The following is a 12127-nucleotide window of genomic DNA, read 5'->3' on the forward strand; positions in this document are numbered from 1 at the left end:
GGTATAGCACAAGAGGAAAAAATTAATGTTAAGAGCTGAAGGAAAAAAGCCAGCATCATGGGTGGATAAGAGGAAGGAAACCTCTTGTCTCCATCTGACAGAAAATTACCATCTTCTTCAACTCCCCTCCTCCTGAGGTGAAGGAGGTAATGGACTGACAAGTTTCCCTCCACTTCCTAGGAATCAAAACATGCCCCTCTCCCCTTCCTCCCCCAATATAACAATTCTTTTTCAGCCCCCAAATTAATTCTCTCAACCCCACATCAAATTCTTCACCCACACAAACCAATTCCTTTCCAACCTGAAAGAACACTGGAGCTTCCCTCCCATCACTTCCCCGATGCACGAAAAAATCACTGCAGCTTATAAAGACCAATTATCACTGTAACATCACCACTGGGTACTTTAAAGAAAGTCTGTGATCTCATATACGCAGTCATGTCCTCCTCACCTTTTCCATAGTTTGTTCCATGGACCCCACAGATTCTCCAGTCAAAATTGTGATTGCAGATGGCTTCCAAATGGGAACTCTTGGTTCCATGGAACAAGAGCCTCTCATCTACATCTTTCCCTCCATTTTTCTTCTTCATCTGCTCTTTTTGCCTGATGTAAAAAATATATTTAAAAGACACACACACTATAATATGGATGAGACTTCCAGCCACCTTCTGTATTCCACTGGCAGTCAAATTAGAGCTGCTAGTCTGGGAACGGCAGTAAAAATTACTTGTTTATGGAAATATGCTTATGAGTGTGAATATAATGTAATTGGAATATGCTTCCTGAAAGGTCTCTGGTAAGGTATCATTACAAAGTTTATAATCTACTGAGTGTGTTCATCCTATTTGTATGTATGTATCATTCTTGTATCTGACGGCTTGGCTACACTCGAAACTCCAAAGTGCTGCCACGGGAGCGCTCTCGCAGCAGCGCTTTGAAGTGCAAGTGTGGTCGTGGCGCCAGCGCTGGGAGAGAGGTCTCCAAGCGCTGCAGGTACTCCACCTCCCCGTGAAGATTAGCTTGCAGCGCTGGGAGCCGCGCTCCCAGTGCTGGGGCACTGTTTACACTGGCGCTTTGCAGCACTGTAACCTGCTGCGCTCAGGGGTGTGTTTTTTCACACCCCTGAGTGAGAAAGTTGCAGTGCTGTAAAGCGCCAGTGTAGCCAAGGCCTAAAGCTAGAAATAAGAAGTATTACTCTGAGGTCCTATTGTAACTATGCAAAGTGTGGGCCATTAATGGTGGCTTGGAATCTTGAGGGCTTCCATTAACTAGGACAATTGGTTCTAAATGGCTGTTTACTTGCAGCCTTCCTGTGAGTCAGCCCAGGAAGAATGGAGGCTTGGAGTCTCACAGAACATCTGAACATGTCACAGGATACTGGAATCCATCTTAAACCTGGTGCTTTTCCATTTAGAAGGAGGAGTTGGAACCCAAAGAGAGACAAAGGGTTCCCACCTGGTGCCGAAGATATAAAAGGGGGTGGCACAGAACAAAGGGGACTGCCAGTTATGAGAAATTCCCTAGTTACCACCTGAGCTGGAGCTAACAAGGACTGTAGTGGGGAAAGGATTGGGCCCAGACTAAGAAGGAGTCTAGTCTGTGAAAAAAGCTTATTGGAATATCTGAGGGTGAGATTTACTTTTATTCAGTTTCTTACATGTATTAGGCTTTGACTTGCATGTTTTGTTTTATTTTGCTTGGTAACTTGCTTTGTTCTGCCTGTTATTACTTGAAACCACTTAAATCCTACTTTTTATACTTAATCACTTATTCTGGGTTAATAAAATCACTTCTGTTTAATAATTAAGACCAAGGGGAGTAAACAACTGTGCATATCTCTCTATCAGTGTTACAGAGGGTGGACAGTTTATGAGTTTACCCCGTATAAGCTTTATGCAGAGTAAAATGGATTTATCTGGGGTTTGGATCCCATTGGGAGCTGGGTGTCGGAGATAGGTGACTTGCTGAGCCGTTTTTGGTTAAAGTCTGCAGCTTTAGGGGCGTGGACCAGACCTGGGTCTGTGTTGCAGCAGACTAGTGTGTCTGGCTCAACAAGGCAGGGTTTCTGGAGTCCCAAGCTGGCAGTGGAAAAACGGGCTCAGAGGTAATTCCAGCACGTCAGGTGACAGTATAACCAAAACAGTGTGACCAAACCCATCACACTTGCCTCCCGACATTTGATAAAAATCTGAAAGGGAATGTGGAAAAAGCTACAAGACACATGGATTAAGATTAGTTTTTTAAATGCTGTCAGTTATTTTCAAGGTCTGTTCTGTTAAAACAAACCATTTCTAGCAAACTCTTTTTTGCTGCTTAGCAATTGTTGTTATTGCTTGGTTAGACTATTAGCTCGATCATTGCTAAACCCAAACTGTTTTTGAGGGGAAAATGTTATCTGTCTATCTAGACAGGATCTTATATGCTCTCCTGACCCCTAATTACCATGGCATCAAAGCACTCTTATTAAATGTTTCTGCTGCTGTTCTTAATTGGCCAACTATGCTGTAGATATTTAAAAGCCAAAAGGAACTAGAGCCCATCAGTAACAAATAACCCAAGCCTTGGGGATTGTAGTTCAGTGTAGTTTGGCTGTTCTACACCAGAAGCCCCTAATATGCCTTCAGGAACCTCGCCCTGAGAGCAGTGTGACACCTTCGTAAAATACGTATTAAAAGAGACATTCTAGATCCACTGCAGCAGACTTATTAATGGATACAGTCTCCTTTTGAACCTGTGCAAACAGTGAAGACTCTGCTATCAGGGCAATTCAATATTCAGTAAACACAGATGTACTTGCATACCGATTCTGTGTGCCAGTCGTATCGGTTAATTTTCATGGAGTAGCTACTCCACGCAGAGAGTCAGCAGCTTTGCTGTAGAGGGGATGTTACCTTTTCAAGGAGGGGGTGCTAAAGCTCAGCAGCAATAGCACATCAACAATGACTAGCTAATTAGCCTCAGAAAGGACTGAGCGGTATTTCTGAGAGTTCTTTTAAGTAACAGAGCTAAAGTAAGCTTCAGCACCACAGTGGGTAACCTCCAGAGTTAATGTCAGTCACCAGCATGTATGTCCAGGAGAGACAGACAGTCTTGGAAGTTATGAGACTCACTCCCCTTGTTATTGCCACAACGAGTGTAATGTAATAAAATAGATACAAACCACTGAAAGACTTGCCAAAGGGATGGGTTCTGAATCCTCCTCATTCTCTGGATAGCATAATTGCTCATTGTCCTTTTAAATAGGGTCTCGATTTCAGTGTATTCAGAGGATGGATTAGTGATCTCCACTGCCTACAAAATACCAAACCACAGCCAAAGGTTACAGAAAGCTTCAACGGGCTGATCACGCTTTCATAGGCAGAACCAGTGAGATCAAAGGTGGATCTTTTGAGTGTATGTAGTACTTGAAATCCTATTCACTCACAGAACAGGAACAGCCCAGATAGTTCCTATGTGAGCTCCCCCATTCTGTTCTGTGCAGCATACCTCTCTCTGTGGGAAGGATCTCTCAGACGAAGGAGAGATGAATTCAAGTGTTTGTATACGTTCCATACTTCATCTGTTGAGATGGTGACCTGTCAACTATAAACTAGGCTGAGACTACTAACTCCTGTAACACAGGGCTACCAGACAGACATGAGTAACAGTTTTTCAGTCACTGCTGCCTAGGGCAAATATGAAATCAAAACTTGAGGTGAAAGGCCCCAGTTCCAACGTGTCATCTTAAAACGGAGCACTGGCTGCTCTGGGAGGCATGGTGACAGCAGCTCAATCCGCCTCTGGTTCAGCCTGCTCATTCTCTAACACAAATATTATATTCATACATTTTAAGACAGTTCATTTTTGCCATGTATCTCTCTTCAACTACCAATTCCATTTTGCCGCCATTACACAAAGTAAAAAGAAGATGGAGGGGGATTCACAGAACCTGATTTACTAATCCTAACAAGCTATCAATATCTAACAACATAGATCAGAGGTAGGCAAACTATGGCCCGCGGGCTGGATTCGGCCTGTGGGATTGCCACCCCGTAGCGCTGCAGGCCCCATGCCACTCCCGGAAGTGGCCGGCTCCACGTCCCTGTAGCGGGGAGGCAGAGGGCTCTGTGCACTGCCCTCGCCTGCAGGCACCGCCCCGTGCAGCTCCCATTGGCTGGGAATGGGGAACTTCAATGGGAGCTTCAGGGGAGGTACCCACAGGCAAGGGCAGTGCACAGAGGCTGCAGGGACATGGTGCTGCCCGCTTCCAGGAGCGAGGTGGGGCCAGGGCAGGCTGAGAGCCTGTCTTGGCCCCACTGTGCACTGCTGCCACACTTGAGCTGCACCAGGTAAGCAGCAACCAGGCCGGAGCCCACACTCCAATCCCCTGCCCTAAGCCCCCTGACGCACCCCTCCCTGCATTTCAACCCCCTGCCCTAAGCCCCCTGCCGCAGCCCACTTCCCAACCCCCTGCCCTAATCCCCCTCCCGCACTCCACACCCCCTCCTGCCATGAGCCCCCTTGTACACCCCACACCCCTCTGGCACCCCAAGCCCTTGCCCTGAGCCCCTTCCTGCACACTCCAACCCCCTGCCCTGCAATTTCCCTACCCAGATGTGGCCCTCTGGCCAAAAAGTTTGCCCCCCCAGATATAGATTATAGACATATAAACTTTTACTTTGCATAGGATTTTTCATGTCTCAAAATGCTTTACAGAATAAATACTGCAACCTCCAATATTATGTGTAGGGAAAGAGGAAGAAAATAGAAGTCTTTATACTAAACAGGAAAGACTAAAAAAAAAAAAAAAAATAGCAAAGCCTCTCATAAGTGATCCTTTCCGGTGTAGCAAGTGTGATGGGGGCAAGGCCAGATGGCTACAGTAAAGTACTGAGAAACAGGTATGTTAGCCCCAGGCTAAACAAATCCCTAGGACCATGGTAACCAAATGGCAGTTGCTCCAGGTTAATCAAGGCACCTGGAGCCAATTAAGACCTTTCTAGAAGGCAGTAGAGATAGCTACTTTAATGTAGAACACCTGCAGCATCAGGGCAGGCTAATCAGGCACCTGGGGTTTAAAAAGGAGCTCACCCTAATATAGAGAGATCCAGAGGAGAAGGAGAGGAGCCAGAGGAGAAGGAGAAGGAGAAGGAGAAGGAGCTGGGAGCAAAGTATGCAAGGACCTGAGAGTGAGAGGTGTGCTGTGGAGGACTAAGGTTACAGTGTTATCAGACACCAGGAGGAAGTCGCTGGGGGTGAGGAAAAAAGGGTTTGGAGGAGGCCATGAGAGAAGTAGCCCAGGATTGAGTGTCATGCAGCTGTTACGAAGGCACTATAGACAGCTGCCATCCCAGGCCTGGCTGGAACCCGAAAGTAAGAGGGTGGGCTCGGGTTCCCCAACCTTACCAACTCCTCGATCAAACACAGGGAGTTGACCCAGACTGTGGGGAAGATCACTGAGGTGAGCAAATCTGCCAAGAAGCGCAGGACCCACCAAGGTAGAGGAGGAACTTTGTCACACAAGATTTTCCAGAACAGTTTGCAAGGCCAGTGTCTGAAGTGTAGAAAATTCATCAAGGCTGAGATGTCAGATGTCGTGAAGGCCACCACAGAGGCATGCAGAATCCCAGCCAGTCACGAAACAGTGAAAGAGGATTGCTACTATGAAAGAAAAGCCTTATGGTCAGAGAGGTAATGATCAATCTCAGATCAATTATGCTTCTACCTGGCCTACACTTTAAGAATTGATAATACTTTGCAGTTATTTAACATCTTCCATCTTAAAGTGTCAATTGAGACGAGGTACTTGACTGAAACGCAAGCTGGATTCTGTTAATCTCTCACATCACTAACCAGCAGTAATAACATGTTCCTGCCAGTCAAATTCTTTGTGCCTGTGCAACCCCATTGTCTCCAGTGAGCTTAGCAGAGGTGTACCTGATTGGAATTTAGGCTGGGATTTGAAAGGGAAAAGGAATTAGGCTCCTAAATCCCATTGGAGTTTAAAGGGAATTTGGCACCTAACCACCTTAGGCTGCTTTGAAAATCCCAGCCTTTGTTAACAATTCCCTTGATAACACACACGGAGGAATTTCTTAATTCCCCCTCAGCTGCAGTGGCAAGGATAACAGGAGCAAAGACTTATTTTTTGTCCCTGATGTCAGCTTTACCGCAGGTCCGGATTCTGATTCCCTTACTTGTGTTGAGAAGCACCTTACTCCACAAGTTATTCGTGGTAAAAAAAGCCACCCAACATGAATAAGAGGATCTGAATCTGGTCCATACAGCCTAAAGGACCGCTGGCATAGAAATTGCATGGTGTGCTCCTAAGTCACTCCTCACTACAGCCTGGGAATATGGGGTGAAGAACTGCAAAGAGTGTGAACATCTGCAAAGTTCTGCTCTCTGGCTATCACCAGCTGGCAAAGTGCCCAAAAACTGCTCTTAGCACCAATAAAAGCAGTCTGAGAATCAGGAATCCATCACCAGCTCCTTGATGCCTCCCACTTATTCTGTGGCCAAGTGACTTGGCCAATTTCACATAGGACATCTATAGCAGAGCTGGTAATGGAGCCTGCACTTAAATCTCCTCTAAAGGAGGAGCTACAAAACTATGGTGTATCCAAGTGCTTGACTCTCGGTCTGTTCTTTAGCCATAGAACTATTAACTAGATGATTCCAGTATTTCTTTTGATCCATCTGTTGAAGCAACATGCAAATATCATCAAAACTGCTAGTAAAAACTCCTAGCTGTCCAATAGCTCTGCTCTTACTTGTTAGCTTCATTTCTTTAAAGAAATGAATGGAGATATGCCTATCTCCTAGAACTAGAAGGGACCCTAAGGGGTCATTGAGTCCAGCCCCCTGCCTTCACTAGCAGGACCAAGTACTGATTTTGCCCCAGATCCCTAAGTGGCCCCCTCAAGGGCTGAACTCACAACCCTGAGCTTAGTAGGCCAATGCTCAAACCACTGAGCTATCCCTCCCCCTCTGTGTATATATTATAAGTTTAATACTGTATTTGTTTGATTAGATATGAAAAGAGAGGCAACTTGACCTAGTAATGACCATATCGTCATCACATGATGGTTCTTTGGTGGCCTGTGTGACAAGAGTTGGTAATCTCAGTCCAGTTTCTATTGGACAGATGTGAACTTCAGGGTACATCTACACTACTTTTAAAAATCTATATTTAACTGCAGTGAAGACGTTCAGGCTCTGAGACCCTCCCACCTCACAGGGTCCTAGAGTCCAAATCCAAACCCAAACCCAGCCCAAGCCCAAACATCTACACTGCAATTAAACAGTCCCTTAGCCTGAGCCTCATGAGCCCAAGTCAGATGGCACAGGCCAGCCGTAGGAATCTAACTGCCATGTAAAAATACTGTTTGAAAACCCACCAACTCAACTAGCACCCATATTGGTAGTCTCAGGACACTTTAATACCTTTTTAAAAATCTGGTCCAGTCACCTAGAGATGCAGATGAAATCAATGACCGTACAATGCCTAAATATCTTTTAAAATCTGGCCCTTTGTAACTATATTCCCAAATGGCAAATGTTTCAGTATACATGGACATTTTATCATGTTCCTTTGGGCTCAGTGCCTTTCCATCAAAAGAACCTGTATAGAAACAACCCAATCTCACTAGAGCAAAAAGGAGAAAACACAAGTACCTTGTATCCCATGTCAGGCAGTGCTGATCTGTCCCACTTTCTAGGATAGTTTTGATCTGGAGTATCAGTCACTCTTTGGCTGTTTGTGAACAAAAAGAAAATCAGGAACGAGTCTACGGTACTTCCATTCTTGTCATAAACCCTCTCCCAGACTGACAGGGTCCCCTTGGAATAAGGCTATTTTGGTCACTTCCCCTGTAAGAATTTTACAACACAGATTTAATCTTGCTACTTACTGCAGATTGCCAATTAAATATCGTCATGTAACTAGGTTCCCAATAGGAATTAGTCCCCAGTTTCTGGTGGGCAGCATTTTTTAGGCCTGATCTATACTAGTGATGAAAGTCGATCTAAGTTACGCTACTTAAGCTACATAAGTAATATAACTGAAGTCGACATAGCTTACATTGACTTAAAGTGGTGTCTACACCATGCTATGTAGACGGGAGCTTTCGCCTCTCACTGAGGTGGATTAACTAAGTCGATAGGAGAGCGTTCTCCCGTTGACGTGTCATGTCTTCACCAGACCTGCTAAATTGACATCACTGCATCAGTTGCAGTGACACCAACTTAGGGTGCAGTGTAGACGAGGCCTTGGTCTCTTACTATACTTTTGTAAAAGACAAGTTCTATCTCATCAATACCCCCATCTCCTCTTACACCATGTACCACAGGAACAGGCAGATTCCTGCTCATGCAGCAGAGAACTGCAGTGTTGCACACTGACTGTGGCACTGCTGCAACTATCTGCAAACCAGCAGTGTGTTATATGATTCCACCAAAACATGCAGTATATTGAGGCGAACAAGAACAGCTGAATTGCGATACAACCAACCGCTATGGCAATCAGCGAACCAGAATTATTATGAGAATCAAGAAACTTCCCCATATGCAGCCACCATTCCATATGGGGCATTTCGTTTTACAGTGAAAAAAACAAACAAAAATGAACGCATCATTGAGTACCCTTTTTTCATCTTTTTCACATCTTCTAAGGACACGAACTTTGGTCGCCTGCGGACTTCTCTTTGAGTTTGATAACGGACATTTTTCTGGACCATTTCTTGAAAGAGAAAATTTATTGCATGTATTTTTTTTTTTTTTTTACACACACACACCACACACACACACAGTGCAAGAGGAAATAAACATTCATTTGTTGATGGAATGTGGCAGTTGAACTTTTTGTCTGTTTAGCAACCACTGTCTCTGCAGCCCGACTAGTTTGTTTCAATCTTCTCTGTCCCTTCCTTATGACTCTCTTACTTGAGCTTACCTACCCTTCCAGAAATCACTTGTTCCCTCCATCTCACTTACACTCTTTCTTCATAGCATGGAAAACGTTCAAATCTACCAGACAATTCATGACTTTACTATGTATTTAAACAAGGGTTCAGTCCCTCATCTCCTGTCTTCTGCTCCCGTTTAAGGCTGCAGTGAAGTCAACAACTCTGCAGTGGAGTGCTGAAAGAGCTTGGCAGACTTTCTGTACACCCTCTGTGAGCCTCTGCAACCCTTCTGCAAAATGGGCATTATAAGAATTGGCCACGGGAATGTTGTGAGAATTCATAAATAACTTTGTAAACCATGGAAATCCCCAGACAGAATTACAGATGTGTGATGGATTACAGTTGTGACATTACAAATATTCCCATCATAGACTTGTCAGAAGCTCAGACTTCAGGCTGCAGAATCTGGCAGAAGAAAAAGCTGCATGTGATGCTCTCAGGCAAACAGAGCCATCTTAAACAAAATCATAAGTAATAATCATAGCTAAAAAAGCAACCACTGGCTGGTCGAGTACCATTTCTTTTTTGGTTAGATGAGGCCTTCCACATGTTTACTCTAAAGGGAAAAGCTCTCTTTAAAACCTCTTCCCTTCCCCAACCCCCTTACCTCATGCAATTTACCTTGCCCTCTTTGTCCAATTTGTACCTTGTTCCGTTCTGTCATTAATTTGCCCACATACTTATTTACACCTTCTCCACTTTACAGATTTCTCTCCCCTTACAATATTCCATCCTGCATATGCGGACTATTTCCCCTTCTCCGTAAAACTATCCAGCTAGTCCTATTTGCAGCGGTCTCCCTCTGTACACGTCTCCCAGAAAAGTACTGCAACGTAGCATATCAAAGCTACCAAACTATAAATGATAATGCATTGTGTTCAACTGGAATTAAAGGGGGACAGTACCTTTAAAATTGATCTCGTAATGTTGGGAACCAGCCTGAAATTGTAGGATGTCATTTGGATTCGCCAGAAATAAATTCTCCAAATCATCAGAAGCTAGCGCAGAAGCTCCCTGCAATCCGTCCTATAGAATGGAAATGTGGGGGGAAAATAATGGTTAAACCAGGAGTTGGCAACCTTTCAGAAGTGGTGTGCCAAGTCTTCATTTATTCACTCTAATTTACGGTTTCGTGTGCCAGTAATACATTTTAATGTTTTTAGAGGTTTCTTTCTATACGTCTATACTATATAACTAAACTATTGTTGTATATAAAATAAATAAGGTTTTTTAAGTGTTTAAGAAGCTTCATTTAAAATTAAATTAAAACACAGAGCTCCTCAGATCGATGGCCAGGACCCAGGAAGTGTGAGTGCCACAGAAAATCAGCTCACATGCCGCCTTTGGCACATGTGCCATTGGTGGCCTACTTCTGGATTAAACCTATCTGGAAGGACAAAATATTGCACAACTGCCGGTGGGCCTCCCTCTGTTTTTCCATCTCTCGTTGGTGGGCTGCATGTTTGGCTGCTTGTTCTCTTTTGTAGGCTTCCTCTTTTATCTCCAGCTCTCTCCTGTGGCTGGCGCCTCTCTCTCTTTCTCTCAGCTCCATCTCTTTTTCTTTTATTTCTAGTTCTTATAGTTTGTTTTCCATGTCTCGCTTGTGCTCTGCGTTTCTGATTTGTGCCTTTGCCTCCAGTCTTGCTAGCTCCTGTTTCAGGTCCTTGGTAGTCATGGTTCTTGTTTTCTTGTGTTGGGGTGCCCTCTGGTGGTTGTTGTCTGAACGGCTGGCTCTCTGTTGTCTCCTGGAGTCTGCCTAGCAACTCCTTTATAACTTACTAGCCTCTCCCGAACAGTTAAAAAGCAAAAGAAAACCCTCTTTTTTTTTATAAATGTGTTCTGGCTGGAGTGCTTTGCTGACCACTTAAGGCTGCTTTGTTTAAGGCTGCTTTGTTTAACAAACGAACGTCGTTACCTTTAATAGCCCTCCCTATGCACAGCTAGCAGGGAGCAAGGAAAAAAAATTCTCTGGCTGCAGTTTAAAAAAAATAAACCCTTCCCCCTGCTTATAACCAGCTAGCAGAGAAGCAAATTATAATCGTTACTGGCTTTTGGATTTACTTATCTTTCCCAATCGCTGCCACTCTCATAGCTTCCACTCAGATTTGAACCTTAGCGTTCATAAACTGGGAAGCTAGCATGAACCCTCTAAAGCTTATTACCAGCTTAGATTTATGTTGCTGCCACCAGCCTAATTTCCAGTGTCCTTGGCTCATTGAGTCTCCCAAACTTTCCCTGGGGACCCCAAGACTCGATAGCTTCTAGTTCTACAACACAAAGGGAAATAAACCATTCCCCCCCTACCTACCACACCCAGAATCTTCTCTCTGGCTAAACCTGAGAGTGACTGAATGCAACCTCTTTACATCACAATACCAAGAAGTATGTTCCTCTCTTCCACAAAAGAAACCCAAAGAACAGGAAACAGAAAAGATTCTCTGCTCTCTTCCCCCGTAGCTTCTTCGCCCTCGGACACTAGGAGGTTAAACACAGAGAGCAGCTTTTTCCCCTCCCCGTCTTTCTTTCCCACCAATTTCCTGGGTGGTTCAACTGAAAAGAAATCAACAGGTCTAAAAAAGCAAACTTTTAATAAAAAAAAAAGAAAGAAAGAATAGAACAGTTCTCTGTAAACCTAGATGTTAAGATACAGGCTTTCCTGTATAGAAAATGAATAACATAAATCAGGATAAACAAGCCTTACCCAAAAACATACATTAAAGTACTTATAGCCAAATACACATAAAGACTCCACCAGCCAGATACACAGATGCAAATACAGCAAAAAACAATTTAAAAGACTATACTTTTGCTACCTTGTACTTACAACTGGGAAACAGAAGATAAGAAAGATTGGAAATAGATCCGCTCATAGCTGAGATAGCACAGAACAGACAAAAACCCCAGACCAAGAAAAACCCCCAAATTCCCTCCCTTAAGCTTTGAAAAATCCAGTTTCCTGATTGGTTCTCTTTGTTAACCCTCTACAGGTGAAAGAAACATTAACCCTTAGCTATCTGTTTATGACAGTTCTGGATTAAACCTATCTGGAAGGACAAAATATTGCACAACTGCCTTTTTCATTCATTGATAAACATGAGCCATGAATTTTGACCTCTGCCAGGGAAAAAATACTGTATTGCATATATGTCATTAGTGAGCCTGGACCTACACAGGTAAATAAA

The 12127-nt window shown here is 44.0% G+C and overlaps 1 protein-coding gene across 4 annotated transcripts in view; it reads right to left on the reverse strand.

The window, feature by feature from the left end:
- The window catches only part of LOC116823195 (protein mono-ADP-ribosyltransferase PARP12-like), a 52517-nt gene that overhangs the window by 3197 nt on the left and 37193 nt on the right, over positions 1–12127 (reverse strand). For 2 of the 4 annotated variants that reach the window (XM_032777607.2, XM_032777598.2), the window contains 5 exons: positions 9851–9971; positions 8623–8719; positions 7657–7735; positions 3161–3291; positions 452–603 (listed from right to left, as the gene is read on the reverse strand). In XM_032777607.2, the coding sequence (XP_032633498.1) occupies positions 452–603; positions 3161–3291; positions 7657–7735; positions 8623–8719; positions 9851–9971 (580 nt within the window). Of the gene's footprint in view, positions 1–451; positions 604–3160; positions 3292–5481; positions 5641–7656; positions 7736–8622; positions 8720–9850; positions 9972–12127 lie in introns of those variants that run through there. The other 2 variants (XM_032777617.2, XM_032777624.2) reach the window with 2 other exon arrangements.

This window comes from Chelonoidis abingdonii, chromosome 1 (assembly GCF_003597395.2).
Source record: "Chelonoidis abingdonii isolate Lonesome George chromosome 1, CheloAbing_2.0, whole genome shotgun sequence".
NCBI lineage: Eukaryota > Metazoa > Chordata > Testudines > Testudinidae > Chelonoidis > Chelonoidis abingdonii.